Here is a 23,787-nt window from a genome sequence, read left to right as displayed (position 1 = left end):
ATTTTCCGCCAGACTTCATAAAATGCTCGGCGATGGACTGTTTGGGTTTTAGTCAGGCAGAAGACCCCCTAAATTCCACTCAGGTCGACAGTGACAGTCGATTAGCCAAGAGCTTGACCAAATACACACTATTTTAGTAGTGTAGGCCAATTATTTCAATATGATAGTCATACGATCTCGGTACAGACCTATACCAGATTATGAAACATCCATATGTTGGCTTCCGCTATCTCCATTAGATAAGTAATCATTCGTTCTATTCTGTTCGTCCATGTAGCTTGGATGTACCTCTGCGATTGAGTTGCAATCAACGGTACAAACCTTAAACCGCAGATGCACCATGACATACTTCGGTATTTGGTGGTAACCATGAAGACTGCCTTTTGCAATATAAATGAATAAACAGAGAGCAATTCTAAGTCTCAATGCCTGACGCTATAAAACACGTTTCACTCTACTTAATATCCATCCATATTTGGAAACATACTCCAAAGGATGGATGGTGACAGTAAATTAAGCGGAACAGTGAATCACGTGCTCTCGCACCTCCCACTTTAGTACCAAACGCGTGACGCGCTAGAGCGGGACAGCCACCTCCGAACGCAGGGCCATGATAACAAGCAGAGCTTTTCCAGTTCAATCGTTTTGCCACAACTCGAGACATCACAACATACTAATTACTCGATGTTTCTGACAAAGCCAGCTGAAAGACGCTCCGACATCATAGTGTCGGCTTCATGACTCGCAACAACCTTGCCGAACAACTGTCCTGGCTGTTGAACGATCAAGCCTGCTTCAGGCCTGTAACGCCATCTTTTCCACTCTGTAGCGACTCTTCTCAGATTAGCTTGCCTCAATCTCAACACTCAAGCTCCGAAGCACGAAAAAACGTACGGAATACTACATCTGACCGCCCCGAAGTCGCTACTCGAGGGAGAAGCGACGCGTCGGGTACATCCAATGGACGGGCTGCATTGGGTCCAATATTGCGGCAGACGGACCAGGTGATATTCGACGACGAGGAAGACGCCATGGGACGCCTTGTGCTCAGCTCGAAAGCCAAGAAACCCAGCCTTGTTTCGAAATCACAGCAATTCCCTACGCCTTTAACCGTCACCCAGAACGTCTCAAACCAGCGAGATGTCACTGTCAAACGATCGAACGAGTCGCCACCAAAAAGAATACAAGTTCCAGTATCTGTTTCCGCCCGACAGCCCACGAGTAGTCCCGACTTCCCGGAACTCAAGTCTGGCGGTATCGATTATATGGACTTGACCGACGATACCTTTGCTTCTTCCGATTCATTATCTTTCGGTAGTGACGTAAAGCTATGGCGCGAAGACTATGCAACTCGACCAGAACCCGAGCCGGCCGTGTCGAGCTGTAGGAAGAGGAAGAGTAATGAGATTTCCAAAGAGGAATTTAGCGATTTCGGTGATCTACCCGACGTCTACGAACTTCTAGGCACCGAACCTCCACTTCCAAGCCCGACACGGTCCGCTCGACGCAAGAATGGATTGTCTAGTGCTCGAACTCGTCAAACTCGTGACATCCCATCGATTAGTGAGGAAGACCATGTCATGCTGTCGCCTTCAACTCGGGTTCGCAGCCAGTTTGTCCGCGAAAAGAGGACAACTCCCTTAAATGAGTCCAATCAGGACCTAGACGGTTCTTCAAACCTCTTGAAGGCATCCGCAAGCTCTGGAAATACCAAGTCACCACTTCCAGCACCATCGCTACCGCCACCTACAATGCCTACAGGGGATGAGCTAGTTATTCCCGACTCTGATGACGAGTTTCTAACACCGCCGTCTCATAATGACTCTCTCACTATTATGAAGACTTCAACGATCGGAGGTGACAGCGTTGAGTCGCTGGAACACAAACCTCCTATATCTGCTGTCAAATTTGACCTCCATACGGCCTCCCAACGTCAAATCTCGTCTGGCTCAACTATTACTGGCGAGCCAACAAGCACAACAGACAGCTCACAGCCTAATAGGCCGATAGTTGGTGATGTGCTTCACCAGCCATGTGACGAGGTCTTTCTTCCCTCCAGCCAAGAACCGGCTCTCCTCAAGCAATTGGCTTCCGACTCAAATGCCTTAGCCAATTGGGCGGAGTTTCTCGATAGACTCATTCAAGAAAATGGAAAGAAGTTTTCGCAGGCAATAAACGAAAGATGGTCGAAACCGCAACGTGCAGAGGTCAAGGCCGAGAAGGAGCGTCTGAAACGGCAACGATCTGCTATCGCGGAACTCGCTGGCCCTGTCGAAGAATACAGAGTCCTCGGCGAGAAACGAGAGAGTCTTGCCCGGCAGATCGCTCAAGCCTATGAGGAGAGTCTCGATACAGATGAGGACGAGGTTCGGTTAGATGATCTTACGGATGAAATCCAAGAAGTTGAGGATGGCCTCCTTAAAAGCATTCGGGATGCTAGGCTCGATGTTGGTGGGTTTCTTGCGACCACCAAGACCTTACATCCCGGTCCAGCCTCTGCACCAGTTGTCGTACTAGGTACTCAACCCGTCTTTCAAAACAATGTCAATATGTCGACGGCTTCGCGAGATGCCATCCCAGCCAGCGAAACGGGCACACAAGTGGTTCATCAGACTCAATTACCCAGAACAAACGCTTGGAACCCCCCAGCCTCTAGAATTGAAGCATCGCAAGGACTGAGTGTTCTTTCACAGGAGGATGATGACCCTTCTGCACTATTCCCAAGAGATCCTACAAGAGCATCAGGAGCGCCTTATCAACAGGGCCGGATACTTAAGCCTAGACCAGTAAGTCCCATCCCCGTGGATGCAGAGTTCGATGTCAGTGATGAAGAGCCATCGGATTCGGAAGACATTCAGTCTCGCACCCAGACTCGGCCTCCAAACATCTTAGCGCATCTGGGTAGCACTAGTCGACGGGCGCCACAAGCGATACATCACCGAGCGGGCGATGAATTCAGTGATTTCAGCGACGATGCGGAGATGCTCGCTTTTGCACAGGACTACGAGATCCGTCAATCTCTGGCACCCGAGTCGCAGGACCAAAGGAAGATCTTTTCAGAGACGTCGGGTAATGCGTCAGCATCGGCAAAGTCACGAGCGGTTTCAACAAAGTCGCTACCCTTGATGGCTTCTGAAGCGATCCCTGCTCAACTAATGAAGTACCCATGGTCATCCGAAGTCCAGAGGATGCTTAAAGATCGATTCAGAATGAAAGGTTTCCGCTGCAACCAGCTCGAGGCAATTAATGCTACGCTTGGAGGCCAAGATGCCTTTGTGCTAATGCCGACGGGCGGTGGCAAGTCACTGTGCTACCAACTGCCGGCTGTTGTCAAGACTGGGAAAACTCGTGGTGTCACAATTGTTGTGTCGCCATTGCTCAGCTTGATGCAAGATCAGGTTGATCATATGAAAGCTTTGGGGATACAGGCCGTTGCATTCAATGGAGAGTGCTCAGCTGAATACAAGAGGCAAGTCATGAGTGCTTTCAATGAGAAAAGTCCGGAACACTTTCTGGAACTATTATATGTTACCCCGGAGATGGTGAGCAAAAATGTCAATTTCAACAACGGCCTGGAAACGCTTTATCGTAAAGGGAAATTCGCACGCCTTGTGATCGACGAGGCGCACTGCGTCAGTCAATGGGGCCATGATTTCCGCCCAGACTACAAGATACTTGGTCAAGTACGCCAAAAGTACCCAGGAGTGCCTGTTATGGCTCTTACAGCTACCGCGACCAAGAATGTCATTGTCGATATCAGGCACAACCTTGGAATGGACGACTGCCAGATTTTCTCTCAAAGCTTCAACCGCCCGAACCTGTACTACGAAGTCAGGTCGAAGACAACAAACGAGAAGGTTATGGAAGCAATCTCGTCTCTGATACATTCCAGATATGCAAACCAGAGTGGAATTGTCTATACAATCTCACGGAAGAGCGCTGAAAAGGTTGCTGAAAGCCTCTCGACCAAAGGTATAACGGCCAGGTTTTATCACGCAGGTTGCGATCCTCAGGAAAAGGTCGAGGTTCAGAATTCCTGGCAGAGAGGACAGGTTAAAGTTGTGGTTGCTACAATCGCATTTGGAATGGGCATTGACAAGCCTGATGTGAGATTCGTTATCCACCACGGTCTTCCAAAGAGCCTGGAAGGCTATTATCAGGAGACTGGCCGCGCAGGCAGAGATGGCAATCCTTCTGACTGCATTCTTTTCTACGGAAAGGCGGACATAAGAGTCCTGAAGAAGCTGATTGCGGATGGAGATGGTAGCCATGATCAAAAAGAACGCCAAATGTCTATGCTGAATAGAGTCACGGCTTTTTGTGACAATAAATCTGATTGTCGAAGAACTGAGATTCTACGCTACTTTGGGGAAGACTTTTCTGCAACACAATGCAGAAAGAGTTGCGACAACTGCAAGGCTGGGTTGACTTTCGAGCAACAAGACTTTTCTGAATATGCCGTTGCTGCCATCAAAGTTGTCCAAGCCCAGAACCGCATCACAGCAGTGCAATGCTCTGACATCCTCTTGGGGAAAAAGTACCCCACAAATGAAGCAGAGCTTTCTGACGAGTGGCATGGCATGGCAAAAGGCCTTAAGAAACATGAGCTGATCCGAGTCATCGACAAGTTATCGGCTGAAAAGGCTTTCAATGAGGATAACCAGGTTGGTCGCCATGGCATGGCGATTCAATATCTACGTCTCGGACCAACATATCGATCGTTCCTCTCGGGTCAACGTAGGCTGATGCTGTCGATTCAGGTGCCGGAGCCCGGCACTGCCAAGAAGACCCCCAAGTCTCGCTCCAAGAAAGGCAGCAAGGCACCAGCCGAGGAAGAAGTCTCGAATATGCCCTCAACGTACGTTTCTTCGCCTGTCGGCCGGCAGAAAAAGAAGTCGCGGACGACCGAGACTAATCGCGGACACACTGGGCAAACACCATACTCGTGGGAGGATGCTGGTTTTGTGATGGACGATGACGATGACTACGACGACGCTTTTGATAATCTCCCCCAACATCGGCCGGCGAAGCCACCCTCTCGTACTTCCGGGCCGCCGATATTGGCCGATACTGACATGGGAAGCCTGGATGAAATACATCGAGACATGGTTGAAAGTTTTGTGAGGGAAGCAAAGCAAACAGAGGAGAAGATTCGCAACCAGAAAAGCTTGAGAAGGCCTCTGTTTACCGAAAAGGACTTCCGACTCATGGCTATTCACTGGACTACCTCCCCCGAAAAGATGCGGAGGATCCCAAGCATCGACCCCGACAAAATCAACGACTACGGCCCTCGGATCCTCCGCATTTTGCAAAAACACTACAATCACTATCGAGAAGCCATGGATCCTCGGAGTGGTAGCCGAGATCAGGACGTGGTGGACCTCATCAGCTCAGAAGTCGAGATGGATGATGAAGCCCTTGAGGATGAGGACGGCGAGGATTCGCACTACTTCAACGGCAGCTCAAGGCCAGATGTGCAGGCATTTCACAGCAGGCTTCAGACCCTCGGCAGCACACAAACTCAGGCCAAGCCGCGAGCGTCCAGTAAGAGCAGCGGCGGTACAAAGAAGTACGCGGGAGGGAAAAGATATCCCAGCAAAAAACCTACAAGTGGCGTGACAAAACGCAGAAGTACTGGTGCCAGCTCCAGCCGTAAAGCTAGCGGTTCGTCGACAGTTGGCAGAACCTCCGGCGCAGCCCCAAAGACGCTCAAGAAGAGCGGGATAGGGTTGATGCCCATGTAAAGCAGACATCAAGTGCACCTTTCTTTTTGACTCACGAACCCGACACTATTAGAACATGGAGACATGGATACGGATACAATTGGCAGGGAGGAAGTGGAGGATGGATGATGAACATTTCAATGACATGCATGGGCACTTGTTTCTCCCTTCTATTATCATACCCCTTTCCCACGAAGCTTTGAAGAATCGAGACTCCGAACATTAGATAGATAGATGATAGTGATTTTTGAGCGGGCGGGAGTTGATGGTGTTTCTTCTGCATGGGCCGCGATTGGGGGCGGGCTTCAACTCGTTTCGATTTCTACACCACACAGCCCCAGGCGTTTCTGGGATGCACGCATAAACAAGGAGCTTTGCATTAGTCTAGGCTCTAGGCTTACTTTTATACATCGAGGTAGCTAAGTAAGGCACCTGTACCATGGCATCGAGGAAAATAAAGCCGGATTGTCACAAACATGCACATAATAAAATGAAAAGAGAAATCATACTATGGGCCAGCAAGGTTCCACTTTTAGGAACTGTTTGCATAGAACCCTTTACTTCTTTGATTAGAGTTCTTTCTACATCAAGACAGGCAGCTCGTTGAGCGGAAGCATGATGCGAATGTTACAATGCAGCAATATTGTGCCAGCCTAGATTACCACATAGCTTCCTTCTTCTCCGTCCTAATTACAGCACATTGTGCACAATTTGGCACAAAAAGAAAGAAAATGTCGAGCGAAAGAGTTTGACTCGTGGCCGGGGACTACGGAGTCCAGACAAAGAAAACGGGAAAGCAAGACTGTCATCCCTTAAGTTATGTCCCAAACTCCGTCAATCGTCTTAATGTGAACCCGGTACGCCTTGCTGCAGAAAAGAATTATTTCATAAATGGTACGCCAGGCTCTTTGATAATGTTGAGAGGTTGGTATAGCGAAGTCAACTCGATGGATTATGGTGTTACATTAGAACGTAAAGTTTCGTTCCTGGGCGAAGCCTGTTAACATGCTATGCTGGAGTGGAGGCGGATAGCTCTCAGTGTCTCCATCTGGGCTTTGAATCTTTCGGCTCAGCAGGAGAAGGCTTGCGCATTGTAGACCGAACACTCGAGACAGACGCAGGGCTGGCCCGGCCGGTTTCTGTAGGCTGAGGAAGAAGACTAATCCTCCTTGAAGACATAGCAAGAGAACTAGCAGGCCTGCTGTGCCGGTCTCCATCGGGCCCGATAGATCTCGAGGCCTGTAGAGACGAGCGTCTGCCGGAGAGAGCCGTTGTTGATTGATGAGAAGCCAGGCGTGGCTTTGGCAATGGCTGAGAGTTTGCACCAGGGGACGCAAGCCTCTCCCGGAATGATAGGTTCGAGTGACTGCCTCTAGTGGGCGTTTCGTCGACTCTGGGAGACGCTGATGAGGCACGTGCTAGAGGGCTGCGCAATGTCGGTAGCTTTGAGGTGCTGGAACCAGGTGTCGTTGAGCCAGCGGATTTATGTGCGACAGGGCTCTTTTTAGCATATGGACTTGGGGTCGTTAGCGTAAGAGGTTTAAAGTTGTGACCTGTATCGACATCTGACGTATTTGTCGAAGCGTTCCAACGTGGGCGGTGTGCAAGCTTCGAATCTGGCCGTTTAATCTGGCTGGGCGGCAGACTGGTAGTATACGAAGAGCCTGAGATAGTGGAAAGGCGAGAGAAGCCCGATTTCCTGCTTGTTTGTGATGTTGGTGCTGGCAGTGAAGAGTGTCGACGGTTCGAAGGAATTTGGCGGTTGGCAGCACCAGGCGTAGCCCGTACTTTTGGGTTTTTTGATAATGGCGTATGAGGATCCAGTCCCAAACTCGACATGATGACTGACGATGGTGGTGAGCTGCCGGGAGTTTCACGTCCGCTACCTAAAGTTGAGCGATCGTTTGAGAGCATACTGGAGATGGAATCCCGCAGCTGCTGACCCTTATCAGCATGGATTTCCTCAATCAATGACTCTGCGTCTTTCATCTGCTGTTTCAAAGCCTGCCACCTATTTTGCATGTCGTTATGCAGACGCAGAATTTCACCATTAACTGTTAGCCGCTCACTGACACCCTTGTCGATGATTGAGAGGACACGCTCAATGGCTGGCCCATAATGCATTCTTTTGGCCTCGTAGCTTTCCAACTTCTTCATCATAGCAGGCTGGTTAGTCAGATGCATACCGGAGTCGGCAGCCTCTCGAAGTTTGAGGAGAGAGCGCTCGACAGACTCTTGCATCTTCTGTGCTTGCCTACCAGCACCTCGGAAAACAATAACCCATCGATCCTCTCCTAACTCCTTGCGTAGTGACTCAGCATCCTTCTCGAGCTTCTTGTAGCTAGCATCAAGTCCTTCACGACGCATGTTTAGCTCCTCACAGGCTGTGGGAAACGATGGCTCGGCCCTCGCCTCAAACATGGACAGCCGCATCGGCAGGAAGTCAAGAGATGCCCTCAAAGGCTGCATTCGAGCAAACAGAGCCAGCAAACTCGAGTCGTCCTGCGACAAGGTGGGCGTGCCTGGTGAGTTTGGTGTTACTGGAAAGGTCGGAAGGCTATAGCGACTTGGGGCCTGCAATCGAGCTGCTTGGATAGGGTTCTCTTCCACAATCGTCTCAAGATCCCCAATGTCAACACTGTCAGCGTTGGCAGCCATCAAACTCTTGTGTCGTCGTTCTTCCATCTCAAATACCAATCTGCTGAGTTCATCCATTTCCCCTTGTACGTCTCCGAGAACGTTGTTCCAAAGTTCCTCCCACTCCATAGCTATTTCCACCTGAGCTCTTACCACATGCAGCGTCCTGCGGATTTTCTCCCACTCATGAATGACTGACTCCATTTGCGAAACAGCTTGGGTCAGGTCTTGCACAGATACATTGGCAACATCCTTTCTGTTTTGCAACTGTTCGATAGCTCCAACATAGGCTTTGACAAGCTCCTCAAAGCGAGTGATAGCCATTTCGACTTCAGCCAGGCCCTCGCGACCACCGGCTGCAGCCCACTCGACATCATCTTCGCTATCCAGGCCTTCCACGACCTCCGATGCCTTGGATATCCAGCTCCTGATTTGCTCGGCAGCATTGATCAGTGCTTTGGCAGCTACCTGAGCCGTTGGAATTGCTGTAACCTGGCTCGCTAGCGATTCCGCATCTGGGAGTTGCAATGACGTTAACTGAGCAAGCTGAGAGGCAAAAGAAGCGCGCGATAGCGTGTATATAGAACCGGGGCGATTATGACCAGGTGTGAAATATGAGTTGAGGCTGGGAACGTAGTCGGTCGGGGGCGTGGCCGGCGTAGAAGTTGCGATCGGTGGTGTATCCTTCGGGGGTGGTTGAGGGGGCAGTCCTGCACTATCAGGAGACGGAGGGCGTGTGGTTCGCTCGATGTGTTCGCGGCGAGTATCCAGGGTGACCTTTGTCCCATTGCCATTGGTGTGGTCAGGGAGCCGATACTTTTGAGTGTCCATGTCCAGGGGTTCGGGGGTTTGAATCTCGGGCAACAAGGCCACAGTAGAATCGGGAATCTCAGCCGTGAACGGCGGTAGCTCAAGATTTGGGTCGTGGGCGACGGGCTTTGGTGAGGAAGAAGCGCCGGCGCCCTTCCACGGGCGACCGCGCCGGGCGATGACCGATTTGACCGAACCCGCTTGGTGCTTCTCGTCGAGCTGTCGAAGCTGATCTTCGTTCAGACGGCCGATACGATCGTTTTGAGGCGTTATCGGGGGCGTAGAGAATTTTTGGGCGCCAAATCCCAAAGCTTTTAGTCGGGCAGCTAATCCGGGTGAGGTCTTGCGAAGAGCAGATGATGGTAGGGGTGACGTTGGAGTAGGAAACGGGAGAAGAGCGTTTGTTGACGTTGTCGTTGTCGTTGTTTTTGTTATCGCGGCAGGGGTTATCGCGGCTGAGGCGACGACAGTCGTGCTAGTCGTGGGCGTGTCGGTGACAGACGAGGCAGAAGAAGTCGGAGTTGTGTCAATAATGGAAGATGAGAAAGTGAGCAAGCTGGAATTAGGATCTGGGGTGTAGGTGGAGGAGGGATTGGCTGAACCAGGGTTGAATGGCAGGTGAGATAGTTGACCAGGGACATCAGCGAAATTCAGCAGGCTGTCCGTGGGCACATCATGGTCCTGGTCACTGTAGCAGTTGCCGCTGGCAAGCTCGCCCAAGTCGGTAGGTCGGTTAGTTTCAGGGCTTGCAGCAGGCGTTGATAAAAAGGGATCAGCCTTTGACATCCAGTCGCTGTCGTTGTTATCTTTGACGGCTGAGGTCGTCGCGTTCAAATCGCTGGTGTTCATCTAATCGTTGGAGTTGGCCCCTCGAAAAGCGAGGGACAGCTGGAAACCTGGTTAGAAATTGGTTGTACCAGTCCAAGTTATGAAGTGCAGATCCAGGTCCCATAAGCCAGGATTTGTTGAATGGGCTTTGCACTCGATATTCAGAAGCGAAATGTTCTTTGTAAACCGTCAATGCGCAGATGAAAGAAAAAAAAGTCAAGACAGGACAGATTGGATGATTGTTGGTGAGGCGTGAAATCTCCAACTTTTTCTGCGTAACTGTCACAGAGTGTCCTTATGCACACTCCGGATCTCTCCCTCTATCTCCCTGAGACAAATATCTTGCCTTTCAGTGCCACTAATCACTCTGGCCCAACCGTGCGCTATCAAACTGTCATGGTATTGTGCAGCCGTGATCGCTGAGGCCAATACGAACCCCAATGACAGTGTCGGAGCAGAAAGTTGGAGGGAGAGTGGTCGAATGAATTACGACGCTCTCACATGCACATGCACATCTAGGATGTGATGGATGGGCTGAGGGTTGCTGTCAATGATAGCTTGGGTGGAGCTAGCGGCCAAGTTTTGAGGGTCCTCTGCAGCGGAGATTACCAGACTGCCAGCCACTGATTGGAGTGGAGGTAAGTGTAGGTAGGCAAGAGACTGCTGCAGGAGTGTAAGAGTAGCTGCAACACAACAACAGAAGCAACCTCTGGTGAATCAGCAATGAACAGTTAAAGGTTTTTAACGTTGCCGTTTGAGTCGATTAGGAGCTGTCGTCTCGGCCTCAAACTATAACCTCGCCTAGCTCAGATAGGTAAGGTAGACAAATGATAAGCACATCGGCAGGACAGGTGCGTTGGTGAAGAGTACAACAAAACAGTCGGGCCAAATGTCGTCGCAGAGGAAAGCTCAGATGGGACCGAAGTACTCGAACTCTCATCAAACGAGAGCAACACGGCTATCGTTCGATGAGGACAGAGAGACAGAGAGTGTCAGGCGGAGACAAAAGGGGGTCAAAGTTTCGGACAGAGTATTTGAAAAGAGAATGACAAGACGTGTCCAAGATGCTATGACTGCCGTAAGTGGAGAAAGGCAGAGTTGTAGTTGGCAGGACAAGAGAGTAGCCAACAAAGAGAGTGAGTTTGTAGTCAAAGGTAGAGGAAAATGTCATTGGCAACTCAAGGTCGTGAAGATTGGTGGTGACTTATTAGATGAGGATAGGTACCTACCTACTATGTAAATGGAAGGGCCAGAGGCGTGGAATAGGCTAGGTTTCGGCAGGTACAAGGTTAGTAGCCAAGGCCGGCGAAAAGAACATGGGAGCTATGTGTGTATTGAAAAAAAATTACGTACCTTATTAAGGTATTGGATGGGAAAAGAATAGAGTGAAGAATAAGAGTTAACCTCAATCCGGCAATAGAACGATAACCAAAGAGAAAGGCCAAACGAGGTAAGATGGAAGCCACTAAAAGTCAAAGACCTCAGCATAAAGAAGGTTTGTGAGGTGTCGTTAAAGCAACGGGTATAAGCTGAGATGAACACGGAGTCGTTTCTCTCAGCACTCTGCAAATAGACAAGAAGCCCGCAGGAAGGAGGACAAATTGAGTTTTTAAATTCTACACCCACCAGTTCGTAGCCGCGTCTCTCTGTACATATAGGTACAGTACAATACTTGAACGCACGAAAGGACGATATTCATCCATATTACATTACATGCTACGTAGTATGCTAGATTGAGGCCCACTGACCCGGGATAACTGCCGGGATTGGATCATAAGCTGCTTCTGATTTGCTTGCGAATTGTCTGAAGAGCTGTATCCCTGGTCAATGATCTCGCCTAACAGCAGCCGGTCAGAATTAGCGTATATCGACCTCTGTTGTCGATCCAAAGGTTGCTTATTAAAGTTAGGAAGCTTGTAAAGTGGACAATTAGTTGATTGGGAACAGGTTGCCACATGTATTCAGCTTTGAATTGACAGACATTGAGCTGTACGGAGCCAGAAGACATGGAAGTCATTATGGAAAGACGCTGCAATAGAGCATGTGCAATATGCCATTTATTAGATGATGATTCATTCACCAATTACGGTTAGATTTCGGAAAACTTGAGCTGTAACAACTGGCTGATAGTTGAGGTATGGATTTCAAATGCATGAACCCAATAACGGAAGAATTAACCATCGGGCCCGTCCCGAGCCCCAGGTTCGACGTTCACGGGGTCCAATGGCCTTTGTTGAGCACGGAGCTTTCTTGTAAACGGCTCCTTGTCGTCATCGGGATGGAGTTCCAATGAAAGTCTGAAACTCGTAACTGCTGATGCCCATAGCAACGGGCCCATTGCAGACGAGCAAGAATTCCAATCAGCCTGGAGGAGCTTAGCATGCCCGATACAGCCTGTGCTAGAGGCCTAGCCCTCTGAATCTGCAAGCTCACGATCCGTTCTTGTACAATTGCAGGTTGCCCGGGGATATGGTCGATACTGGCGTGCTGTCGGTTATCGACAATTGTGATATTAATAAAAAGAGCTTTGCTGCTGTACTAATGATGCCGATGCTATTGCTCCATATTCGATCCTCCCCCCGACCCCATCTATTCATTTATCCCTGACATCTGACCGTGCAATTTGTCGTGTTTGATCAACGCTACTGTACCAATTGTTCCAAGCTCAGAGAACGGGTGGTTAGTTGTGTCCAGTCGACGGCCTCTTATTCGAGCTTTCTTACTCGAAGGGCTTCCTGGATGGTCTTGTCATTTGTACCTAGGGCTGTCTTGTCTATTGCAGCTTCTTTCCCTGTCTTTGGCGTCTGTGATGCCGATCTTAATCCTCTTCTGTCCCAAGCCATACATGATACATATCTGGTAGCCCTTGGTCGACTCTAGGTACATCTCAAACCGCCATCACGATAATAACGAATAGGTAGAAAACGTCCTTACCTACCTATCGACTCTCCCTCTACCTCCCTCCGGCTCCTGCTACTGCTACTGCTACTGTTCCTGCTCTACCGATAAACCCTGACGACACGCGGCTTCTGGAAAACACGAAATCTTTCTTTAATCCTTGCTCTGTTTACGACCAGCAGCTTAGGTAGCTTCTCCATCGTCTCTTATTAATCACCCCTGTCACGCGTTGGCCTTTCGCTGTCCAGTCGGTATCCGTGAGAATTGGAGAACTGGATGTGTAATTTTACCCTGGCTTTGCCCGTGCCCATATGGGCCTGTCCCGCCAACCACTCACTGACTGTATCCAGGCATCAGGTCGCCCCATCGCCGTTGGAAACCCCCTGGAAATCATTCATCCATTGAATTTCCCCTTCCCGTCTTGTCGCCATCAACTTTTTAATTAATCTAATTCCTCCCCCCTCTTTACCTGGTCTCATCTTGTCCTGTCCTGTCTTGCTGTCCTGTCTTCTGTCCTTGCTACCCCTCGGTTACTGCGTTTATTCGATCTTCACCTTTTCTATTACACACACACTCTCTTGATCATTGTCCCTCACCTGCAGCGCAACCCAGTCGCAGTTCCCGGGCTGATCCATTATCAAGCCCCAACTTCTAGGCCAAGCTATCTCCGAGATATCGTGTGGGACCTCATCTCTCGTGTTTGTGAATCTGTGTAAGTGCAGATCATTGTTGACAGACACAACGTCACCGTCAAAGGTCACAAGGTTGATCTTGCGAGGGTCGATCAACTATTGTACTACTACGCATCGATAAATCAAGTTCAAGCTCTACCACACTCTGTACTCTCTTTTGTTTAGCACGGTACCAGCATAGGATCTATAGCAAGATGGCTACCACCAACGATCAGACACCCTCATTTCGCTGCGACTCCCCGCCTCCGGACGCTCTTCCAACACCAGCTATCGGTGCATGCCCAGAGCTCTCTCGCTGCTTGTCGACGACATCCTCTTGGTCGCATGGCAGTAACGATGCCAACCCTCGGGATGCTCTAGGCATAGAGAAGTTCAACCGTCATTCCACCGGAAGCCTCGACACTAGCACGCTGAAGAATCGTCATTCAGATATCTCGGCCATGTCTCGTCACTCCAGTTATAACTTTGACGGCAGGAGTCGCCGACGGGGATATATGCGGCCACAAGGAACTGATTTTGCCGCCAGCGCCCGATCCCGCGAGAGTGTGATGAGCCTGGGCAGCATCGCGCATCTGCAGTACTATTTTGCTCGAACAGGCTTACTTGACGGCAAGGGTGGTCAACTGGCCAGGAAGAAACAGCAGCGCGCCACCCTGGATCTCTCCTCCTTGGACACGAATGCCGAAGCTTTGCCCAAGATCGTTGGCTCGGATTTTGACTCGTCATACGCCTCTACCGACAGCAGCCCAGATTTCAGCTCCCAGGGCTTCGGCACCGACCTTGTTGAGTCTCCTATCGAGGAGCTGGATGATTATTATGAGGACAACTTCAGTGACCTTGGCGGTGATATGCTCCCACCGACTGTGAGCACGTATCACCACCGTGAAAAGGTGGTCCCCAAGCCACCTACCATCCTGGAGCTCAAGTCAGAACTCGAGCAAACGCTTGGCGACGCCAAGAAGGCACTGGATGAAGTTGAGGCGCGAAGAACCGGCACTTACGAGGCACCGTCCAGTGCCACCGATTACCCCAACATGCCGGCGGAAAACACACAAGGTTGGTTCGAGCTGCAAGGAATGCATATTCTCGACGTTGTTACGCTGGCAATCCGCGCGGCAAAAATCTACTACACAGCGCACGAACTGCCTGACCGTCTTGACTCTATTAAACCCGAGAAGCAAGTCAGGGCAGACCTGTTAGCTGTCATGGAAACATTAAGGCAGATGGCCACCCGGAATTTCAAAGAAGGCATGAGGCAAGAGGAGATCAAAACCATGAATGACTGGGTCGAGAGTGTCTTCGATATCTTGAAAAAGGAACAGGAGATCGAAGACGCGGAGCGGGCTGAACGGGTCGGCTGGACATGGCTCAAGGGCGACTGGACTGGTCGCGAACTGGAGCGGGAACGAGCGTTTCTCATGTCTATGGACACGGTTTCTGAACCTTTACCAGAATGGAAGTCAATGTCGCCTGAAGATTCGAAGCCTACCCCTTTCCTGGAAGCCATGCAGAATGGTGTGCGACTGGTCAAACTTCACAATGCGGTTGTGCACAAATCACGAAGACGATTTGGTGCCATTGGAAGCTTTCATACCGATACCCAGAAGCCCTATCGATGCGCTGATAACTTACGATACTGGGTCAAAGCTGCCGAACTGCGCTTCGAGGTCATGTTGAAAGTCGATGTGCTCGGAGTCCAGTACAACACATCTCCACAGGTCTGGATTGATTTTGAAACTGCCATTCTCAAGTGGTCTCGCCATGTGCGCGAGGAGATCACTCGCGAGCTTGAGTTATAGCAAGCGAATCTTGTACGCTTTTTTTTTTGTTTCTGAAGTGACGAGGGACATGCCCAGCTCGATTCACTAATACCCTAATGATTGGACGTTGAGGACTACATAGGAGTTCACTTTGCTGGTTTTCACTTTTGTTTTCTTTGTTATTCCTTCACTTTCTACTTTCTTTTACACTGGAAAGATCATCTGAAATTGCATACTGTGCAAGGAGCACATCGACCTCTTTTGTTTCATCGACATGATGAAAGCACTTTGAAGCACGTTATTTTTATATTCACCTTCTTAAACACGACCGGCTTGGAGAGACCGGCAAAGACTTTTTCTTCTGAGAGAGAACTCCCACTACATTCTAGCATATACCCATTGCATAGGCCTTAACGCGGATGAAGACATGTTCAGCTTTAAGCTGTTAGACTGAATAAATTAAGTAAATAAACTATACCTATCACCTTGGTTCTCTACCTTACTCTGACATGTAAATTTGGATCAGAAAGGTCTCAAAGGAACTAGTCACGTCTGCAAATAAAGATTTTAATGATTAATAGATGTATGTATTTTTTTTTTCTTCCTACCCCTTCTCTTCCCCCTTTTTTTTGGTTTGTTCTTTTCTCTTTCCGCCACTGCTAAATAAGGATATAGATATCGTATTCAGGCACTCAAGGTATTCGCGACAACAGAGCCCAAACTAAAAACCAGAAGCTAAACGAGGTAATCGTGAAACTGACCAAAAGCCATAGCAGCTATCAAACTCCATTGCAAGTGTGGATATCATAACATATCATTTCCAACCTTTCCAATCCCTACTCGATATCAATCTTGTGGATCTCAGTCCACTCTTTCTCAGCCTTGGGCACGGTAATGGCCAAGACACCGTCCTCCATCTTGGCGGTGATGCCCAGACCGTCAACCTCGTCGCGCTCATCTGCTCCCGAGGGCGGCAGAGCTACGTTGCGTTCAAACATGCCAACCTTGCGCTCGCCAGAGCTGAGAGTGCTGAGGAAGGCCTCATCGCCAGGGCGGTGGACGACGCCTGCGATCTTGAGAAGGTTGCGGTCAGCATCCCAGTTCAGGCCAATATCCTCCTTCTTTGCGCCAGGGAGGGCGACGTGAATGACATATGACTTCTCGGTGTTGAAGATGTCGATAGGTGGGTTGAAGGAGGAGTCGGATGAGTCGTTGGTGTTTTGCTCCTGGCTCCTGTTCTGGTTCTCTTGGAACTGCTCGCGCATGTTGCGAACGAAAGGATGGTTGCCCCATCCGCGGAAGAGGCCAGAAAGGTCAAAGGGGCCACCGTAGGGAGGAGGAGGGGGAGGATGAGGGCCGTGATGAGGGCCATGGTGAGGACCATGGGGGAAAGCACCGCGGCCTCGACCTCGACCGCATCGAGGGCCTCCACGGCCACGGCCACGACCTCGCCCAGCCCACTCAGGCCGAGCTCCGCACTGATTCTCCTCAGGGGCAACTTCTTCGGGGTCAGGGACATTCATGGTCTCGTCAGACTCGTGGCTCTCACTTCCGGTAGCTTGCTGGGTCTCGTTTGCCTCCTGGCGTTGCTCATTATGGGTTCGACTGTTGGGAGCACCTTCACCGGAGAACCAAGGACCCCAGACGAAGCCGTCAGCCTCAGGGGGTGGAGGAGGTCCTCGTGGACCATGTCCATGCCCATGGGGATGAGGAGGGTGAGGAGGATGAGGGCCAGCTGGCGAACCAAAGGGGAAACCGGCCATGAAAGAGGGAAATGGAGTCTCAGTCTGGTGATCTACTCCGCGGCCAGTTGCTTGGTTGGGGTCAAAGTGCTGAACAAAATCCCAGAAGTTTGCATTGTTGAATGGGTTTGATTGTCGACTCATTTTGCGTAATGGATACTTATCAAGTATTGGATGGTTTGGAGTAGTGATGATAATGACTAGAGGTCAAGAGTGTTTGTTTATAAATGTAGATAGATGATGTAGAGGAAGCTGGTGGTGATTATCGTACCATGTCGACATAGCATACGATTTATATAATAAAAAAAATTCTCCATTGAGACGGGCTGCCAGATGGGGCATCTCATCCGCTAGGAGGCGAGATCTAGACACATGCGTAACCCGCATCGTAACCTTGACTAGGCACAATTGACACACGTATCAGACTTACATGAATTTGGTCGAACCATTTGGATCAGCAGAGAAGGCAAATGCGTTTGATTCGGGACATTCTTGTCGCCGCGCGGCCACTCGCACACTTGAAATCGCCTCCAGAGGACTCAAGGTTGCGTGAGGGAGCATGATCGGTCCCGAGACCAATAAAACATCGGGGGGCGAATAAATTGGGCCACACTCCGAGTCCGTTCACTCGGCACCGGCTTGTGTTTTTCGCACTATCGTATTGTGCGAATGGCGGCGACTTTGCAGGCAGACGGCAGACAAGACCATCCGAGCTTATTCGAAGGCAAAAGCAGCTCAAAGAACTAATTACTCTCTAACTACCTTAATTTCAGTCGACTGCTGAGTCATTCAGCAATAGTACACATCATCGCCACATCAGATTAGATCAATCACCTCAGTCTGCCAGCAGCCGCGTGGCCTCTAATTAATTTCTACTGGGCTCTGAGATTAAGCTTGACATTGGCAAGATTTGCTTGCCAACACTTGCTTTCTCAGGCGCGCTGCGTGAGAGATAGTCTTCCTTCAAAGCATAGATGAACCTGCGATTCAGTCTCAACACACTGTTCTCAGACAGTGTTCCCTGGAGATTTTTTCTTCATATTCAATTTTGCAGATATTTAAATTAGTAGAAGGTTTCAAATGCCCTTCCCTTTATTTTGCGGTTCACCCCAAGATCTCAAAAAAGACTCGTAGTTTTTGGCCACAGCTGCTTGAGTTTGCCCACTTACACGGCTGGTCTACGTCACCTGTACCCCCAATCATTTCGCACGCGTGGAAGCACACGACTACCAGTGCTGGTTCGACATCTCAATATGCTTGTCTGACTCATTGAAACGAAATAATAACAAAGCGTCCATTGGCATAGACGTTGCCTAGGGCCTTCACCCAGCCAGCAACCACTTTAGACCCTCGACGGCATCCCGCTCTCGCTTCTGCGATATCTCAAGTTCTGGAAATATAGCCCAGAACGCATGGGGAAGGCCCGGGTAGATGTCAATCTTTGTGGGCACTCCCTCGTCCTTGTATATCTGTTCAAGCACAATGCTGCAGTCTCTGACAGGGTCCATCCCACAGGCCTGAAAGTAAGTCTTGGGAAGGCCTGCATGACTGGGGAATGCAACCGCAAAAGCAAGAGGGCTCTTTGGGTCAGGTCTGTACTTTGCTGTCAAACTTGTCAGCACAGCCTGGGCACGGGAGGATTCCAGGCATACAGTGAACGAATTTCATCGACTCTGCGCTAAACACGGGGACATTGGCATTTTGCTCATAGCTGATGAAGTACTCCTTGTACTTTTCAGGGACAGTCTGATCATTCACACCAGAAGTGATTGGAGCATAAACACCCGTAAGAGGGTGCAAGGGCTCGGCGTCTCTGTATAGATGGGAGATGGTAAGAGAGATATCGGCGCCTGAGCTGGTACCACCAATGATGAAGCCTTTGGACGGGTTGATTCCAAGCTTGTCCACATTTTGAGATACCTGTCTGGTTTCAGCATTGTCACATTCGTCTCTTGAGTCAAGGTTCACTCACCCAAACAGTAGCATCAAAGGCGTCATTGATAGCTTGGGGGAACACATGTTCAGGAGCATGGCGGTAATCGATATTCACAGCAATGCCTCCAAGCTTTGTGAAATCGGCGCATAGTCCTGCTTCAGTGTCAAGATCACCTGTGAGAAAGCCTCCACCGTGAAAGACAACAAGCCCAGGACGTCCGTCAGGCGACATGTCACCATTGGGCACATATGATCTGGCGTCAACTTCAAATCCGTCTCTCAGAGAAATCTTGAAGTCCTTGGTGTGATATGAAAGTGCGGCCGGGTCAGGTTTGGGTCGATACTGCTTCACTTGAGCCATCATTTCGCGAAAAGATTCTAGGTCAGTGCTCATATCCCATCCTTTAAGCATTGGGTTATGGGCCCTGATGATCTGAAGGTTGTTAACAACTTGTGATGCCTAAGAGTATTCGACAACTTACAGGCTCAAACTCTGGATGGACATTTCCGAGAGCACGGATTTCCTCAATGTTAAGCATGGTTACCTAGGTTGCTGAATCGAAAGAATGATTACCGTATTTTTATATCTCTGAGTCCGGAAGCCTCTGGCTTTATAGCTAGAACTCCAGCTGATGATCTGTTGAGAGGAAGGCTCGGTATTTCTCAACATTCACATCGAGACAAAGCGATTGACAGCCCAGACTCAATGAAACTTGCGGTGACTCAATTTAGGGGCTCGAACAAAGCATAGGGTCCAATGAATCGACGAGCCCGTAGTACTATGTAAGCCAACAGCGGAAAGGGTCAGTTAAATGATTGGATACGGCTACAACTTCATCACTCAAGTCGCAGAATATGTCACCAGGCGGGTGAGAATCTGCCCTTGTCGCCGGCGTAAATCCGTGAGGCCCGGCATCGCGGGTCCACCCGCGATGCCAGTCCCCGGAAGACACCGGCTCCAAATGACAGGGACCTGTTTCCCAGATCGGTAATTTCGTAAACGTCAAGACTGATGAGCTAGAACTGCGATATGGAGCTGGATATTCTTGTACCCAAGTCTAATTCAGAACACTCATAGCAATGGAGGCCTCTACCTGACTGCAATACTTGCGTGATTGCAAATAAATGACGTCAGATGAGAAGCGCGAAGTCCTCGCGACTCCACGTGAGCCGGAAGAAATGATTGGTCAGCGGCCTAGACAGAGCTTAGAAATCTGACTCCCCTGGCGCATTTCGCCATTGGAAACGAATGACCGAATCCAGGTCAACTTAGCCGACGATCTATTTTCTTGACTTGATAATTCACAACTACGAATTAAAATCACCCAGACACGATGGACGCAGCTCAAACAACAATCTGTATGTTCAAGCCTTCAAAACACTCAATTGCTCCTAAATTCACACTAACATGGCTCTATAGCTTCGCCCGTGAGCGCCGCCGCAAATGTTGCGTCCCCTTCCACCACAGTTGCTAGCAAGCCCAAGGTGAGCTTCTCTTGGATCAACAACGGCTCTCAATTACTATTCTAACACCCCTTGAAGCCCTGCTGTGTGTGCAAGGACGAGAAGGCCAAGCGTGATGAGTGTATGCTCTTCTCCAACGCAAAAGATCCTGCCGCAGACTGCAAATCCCTAATCGACCAGTACCGATCATGCATGTCGGGATTTGGGTACCAGGTGTAAAAGATTCACAGATTCACACGATGGAATGACTTCGGCCATAGAATATGCCCGTGTATAACAGATCGATAAATGTAGAATAAAGGGCAATCCATGCATGTTCCCCTCTGGAGAATATGGTAAACATTGATGGTCAGCAGTGGCGTGATATGTCCTCTTAACTGGTAAGCAATGCACGCTCGCAAAGACTTGTCCTCGATGGTCTCCGCGTCAATGTGAGCAGCGCAAAGAACTCATCAAAGTTTCGAGTTTCGTTGATTGTGAGTGTCCATCATAGGTTCTTGCGCAGGTTCATTCCCACTGGCCTGTCTCATAACGCCCAAGACTGAAATGTCCTAACAAGAAAACATGGCCGTGAATTCCGGTTATTTGGCCTTCTTCATATCGTCTTCCCTTCCTCGAAGGCCTATTTTCATCATGCTTTCAACCTCCTGGGTCTTGTTGATTAAACGAGAAACGAGTGTTTCCATCTGCTGCTCAATGCCTTTCCTGCGCTCTACTGCTTCAATAACCCTGCTCACAGAAATGGCAACGGCGCGGACTCTATCAATTGTCAGTTATATCCCTGAAATCATTTGAGGCTCTGTTGAGCTGCATACTCTTTTGTTCGTCGATCTTGTTGAAACCTGGCGATGCTGGTGCGTAACTTGTCCGTCTCTGTAGCTGACTCCTGGACAATAGCATTCATGCGCTCATCTCGCCCCTTCTTCAACTGCCAGCGAAAGAGTAAGAGAAATTCCGGTTATGGGTCAGAACGTCGTAAATCTTACCTGCAAAAGGCGCCCCTGGGTCTTTGCAGCAAAATTGGGATTGTTGTCCTCATTACTAGAATAATTTGACTCATCACTCGCAGCCATTGTTGAGAGGGATCGCAGCTAAGTAAATGCACAAACCAATATCGTAAAGCTGAAATTCTTTGGTTGGACTGGGAGGAATTGTCGGAGTATTGTATGAGCAACCCTTTCATGGTGCCTCAGGTACCTTGAGTTAACTTTGTACGAAAGGTTGCAGATGGAAGGAGCGGACTGGCCTTCCACCCCTGAGGTGGGTGGGATTCCAGCATTAATCACTGACGAGTACATATACAACACAATAGAGGAACTCAATCAATCACCACGCATAAATTATAGGATTCACCATGTTCTATAAAATGCAATGCTTTTGGCAGATCCAGAACCCATTTTTGGTATTTTCATACAACCCAAGGCAGATGCTGCAGGGGGGGATATCTCACTCTAACGGGTCAAAGCAATGTCATCTATCCTCAGAATCATCTTGACTGTCTCAGCCGCCAGCTCGATCGCGCTTGTGCTAACAAGAAGAGGCTGCAACACATTCTCCTTGGAAATATTGGTGTTGACTCCTCCGGACTTGATACTGACTCCTGCATTCTTCTCGCCCATCTCGTGTCGGTGTCGTAGCTCCGTCACCACCTTGATACTGTTGAGACCGGCGTTCTCGGCCAGTGTGGTGGGAATCACCTCGAGGGCATCCGCAAAAGCCTTCCAGCAGATTGCCTCGGTGCCTGTCAAGCTACGCGCTTGCTTGGACAGCTGTGCAGCAATCTCAATCTCAGGGGCACCACCACCGGCGATGAGAGCCTTCTTCTTCACCAGGCATCGAACCACACAAAGAGCATCGTGCAGACTTCGCTCGGCCTCCTCAAGGATCAGAGAGTTGGCACCTCGGACAACCACGGAAACGGTCTTGCCGACAGACTTGGTGCCTGTTACCTTGACCATGCGCGATCCAGAAGACTGAACCTCCTCAACCAGGTCCGCATAGCCCAGCTTATCCTCGGTGAAAGAATCAATATCAGCGATGGGTTTGCAGCCAGTTGACTTGCAGATGAATTCGACTTCGTCGCGCTCGATGTCCTTGACAGCAAGGATACCAAGCTTGGCCAGGAAGTGTAGTGATAGATCGTTGACAGCATCTCGCAAGATGGATTTTTGGATGAACAGAACGTTGCACTTCGCCTTCTTAATCTTCTTGGCCATGTTCAGGAGGTATAATCGCTCCTCCTTAACAATCTTGTCCATCTGTCGGTAGTCGTTGACCTGAATAGTATTCTCCATCTATAGATTGTAAGTAAAAGGTATCCCTCATGCAACAGAAATGGACATACGTCAGGCTTGGGGGGGCTCAGCTGGAATTGGATGAGACCAATTCGAGCCTTCTCCATACGGGCAGGACCACCAGCGTTCTTGAGCACAGGCTGGGTGAGAACGAGACCATCAACAAGTTCGCTATCTTCAATTGTTCCACCAACTCGCTTGACAATTCGAATGTTCTTAAGATCGACGTTATCGGCGGTCTTCAGGTCGATGGTCTTAGTCACTGAGTTCACCGCCATGGGTCCAAGCAAATTCGAGTATTGGGAGACAATCTTGGACGACAGAGAGGTGTTGGCAGCTTGCAGTAACGAGGAAGTATCGCTCAGAGTGATTGGGAGGGACATGTCGTGTAGGACCTCTACGGCAGCAGCGGCAGCTCGTTGGAAGGACTCGGAGATGACGGAAGGGTGGATGCCCTTGGAGAGAAGTCGGTCGGCAGCACCAAGAAGACTTCCGCAGATAACGACAACAGATGTTGTACCGTCACCAGCCTCAACATCCTGGGCACCAGAAAGGTTGACAAGCATCTTTGCTGTGGGATGCATGACAGACATGCTCTTGAGCATGGTGTTTCCATCGTTTGTGATAATGGTCTCGCCCCTTCCACCTCGAATCATCTTGTCCATTCCTCGGGGACCGAGAGAGGTTCTGATGGCGTCCGCGACAGCTATTCAACCGTTAATATCTGTGAAGCTTGTTGTTGCACCAAAGGCGCCATACCTCTAGCGGCGACAATGTTCGAGGAGCGCACCGCCATGGGCTTCTCCTTATCCTGTCTAGAGTTAGCGGGGTGAAGCTCAAAAACCTGTCTGGAGCTCTTCATACTCGGAAAGTAGCATTGCTAGAGCCTCCCGCTGTAGGGGCTGGAGCTGCGACAGGGGCAGACATGTTTTGATAATAATTTGGCGGTCCCTAGATCCTCAAAGCAAAGAAGTGATGTTGATGGCGGGGCTTTGTAGGAACAC

General features: G+C 49.7%; 8 protein-coding genes across 8 annotated transcripts; 3 read left to right on the top strand and 5 right to left on the bottom strand.

The window, feature by feature from the left end:
• Positions 1-737: 737 nt before the first annotated feature.
• FTJAE_10327 (uncharacterized protein) lies at positions 738-5,744 on the top strand (the record flags this gene model as incomplete). The annotated part of the gene is made up of 1 exon (XM_037343157.1): positions 738-5,744. One exon carries the CDS (start codon positions 738-740, stop codon positions 5,742-5,744), a length of 5,007 nt encoding a protein of 1,668 aa, XP_037202589.1.
• A 1,014-nt stretch (positions 5,745-6,758) lies between these two features.
• Positions 6,759-10,019, bottom strand: FTJAE_10326 (MUC1 extracellular alpha-1 4-glucan glucosidase; the record flags this gene model as incomplete). The annotated part of the gene is made up of 1 exon (XM_037343156.1): positions 6,759-10,019. One exon carries the CDS (start codon positions 10,017-10,019, stop codon positions 6,759-6,761), a length of 3,261 nt encoding a protein of 1,086 aa, XP_037202588.1.
• Positions 10,020-13,782: 3,763 nt separating this feature from the next.
• Positions 13,783-15,387, top strand: FTJAE_10325 (uncharacterized protein; the record flags this gene model as incomplete). The annotated part of the gene is made up of 1 exon (XM_037343155.1): positions 13,783-15,387. The coding sequence occupies one exon, from the start codon at positions 13,783-13,785 to the stop codon at positions 15,385-15,387; it is 1,605 nt and encodes a 534-aa protein (XP_037202587.1).
• A 797-nt stretch (positions 15,388-16,184) lies between these two features.
• On the bottom strand, positions 16,185-17,234 carry FTJAE_10324 (heat shock 16; the record flags this gene model as incomplete). The annotated part of the gene is made up of 1 exon (XM_037343154.1): positions 16,185-17,234. One exon carries the CDS (start codon positions 17,232-17,234, stop codon positions 16,185-16,187), a length of 1,050 nt encoding a protein of 349 aa, XP_037202586.1.
• A 1,178-nt stretch (positions 17,235-18,412) lies between these two features.
• FTJAE_10323 (sterigmatocystin biosynthesis lipase esterase STCI) lies at positions 18,413-19,564 on the bottom strand (the record flags this gene model as incomplete). The annotated part of the gene is made up of 4 exons (XM_037343153.1): positions 18,413-18,693; positions 18,743-19,010; positions 19,063-19,458; positions 19,508-19,564. The coding sequence occupies 4 exons, from the start codon at positions 19,562-19,564 to the stop codon at positions 18,413-18,415; spliced, it is 1,002 nt and encodes a 333-aa protein (XP_037202585.1).
• Positions 19,565-20,359: 795 nt separating this feature from the next.
• Positions 20,360-20,708, top strand: FTJAE_10322 (cytochrome c oxidase copper chaperone; the record flags this gene model as incomplete). Its single annotated transcript, XM_037343152.1, has 3 exons — positions 20,360-20,384; positions 20,446-20,510; positions 20,568-20,708. 3 exons carry the CDS (start codon positions 20,360-20,362, stop codon positions 20,706-20,708), a joined length of 231 nt encoding a protein of 76 aa, XP_037202584.1.
• Positions 20,709-21,070: 362 nt separating this feature from the next.
• Positions 21,071-21,562, bottom strand: FTJAE_10321 (t-complex 1; the record flags this gene model as incomplete). Its single annotated transcript, XM_037343151.1, has 3 exons — positions 21,071-21,248; positions 21,305-21,417; positions 21,476-21,562. 3 exons carry the CDS (start codon positions 21,560-21,562, stop codon positions 21,071-21,073), a joined length of 378 nt encoding a protein of 125 aa, XP_037202583.1.
• Positions 21,563-21,940: 378 nt separating this feature from the next.
• On the bottom strand, positions 21,941-23,710 carry FTJAE_10320 (t-complex 1 subunit delta; the record flags this gene model as incomplete). The annotated part of the gene is made up of 4 exons (XM_037343150.1): positions 21,941-22,783; positions 22,834-23,489; positions 23,543-23,594; positions 23,648-23,710. The coding sequence occupies 4 exons, from the start codon at positions 23,708-23,710 to the stop codon at positions 21,941-21,943; spliced, it is 1,614 nt and encodes a 537-aa protein (XP_037202582.1).
• Between the last annotated feature and the right edge of the window lie 77 nt (positions 23,711-23,787).

The sequence above is a fragment of the Fusarium tjaetaba genome (assembly GCF_013396195.1).
Source record: "Fusarium tjaetaba strain NRRL 66243 chromosome Unknown NRRL66243_c0000239, whole genome shotgun sequence".
Taxonomy (NCBI): Eukaryota; Fungi; Ascomycota; class Sordariomycetes; order Hypocreales; family Nectriaceae; genus Fusarium; species Fusarium tjaetaba.
The sequence above is the reverse complement of the archived record's forward strand: the minus strand, read 5'-3'. Positions and strand labels throughout refer to the sequence as shown.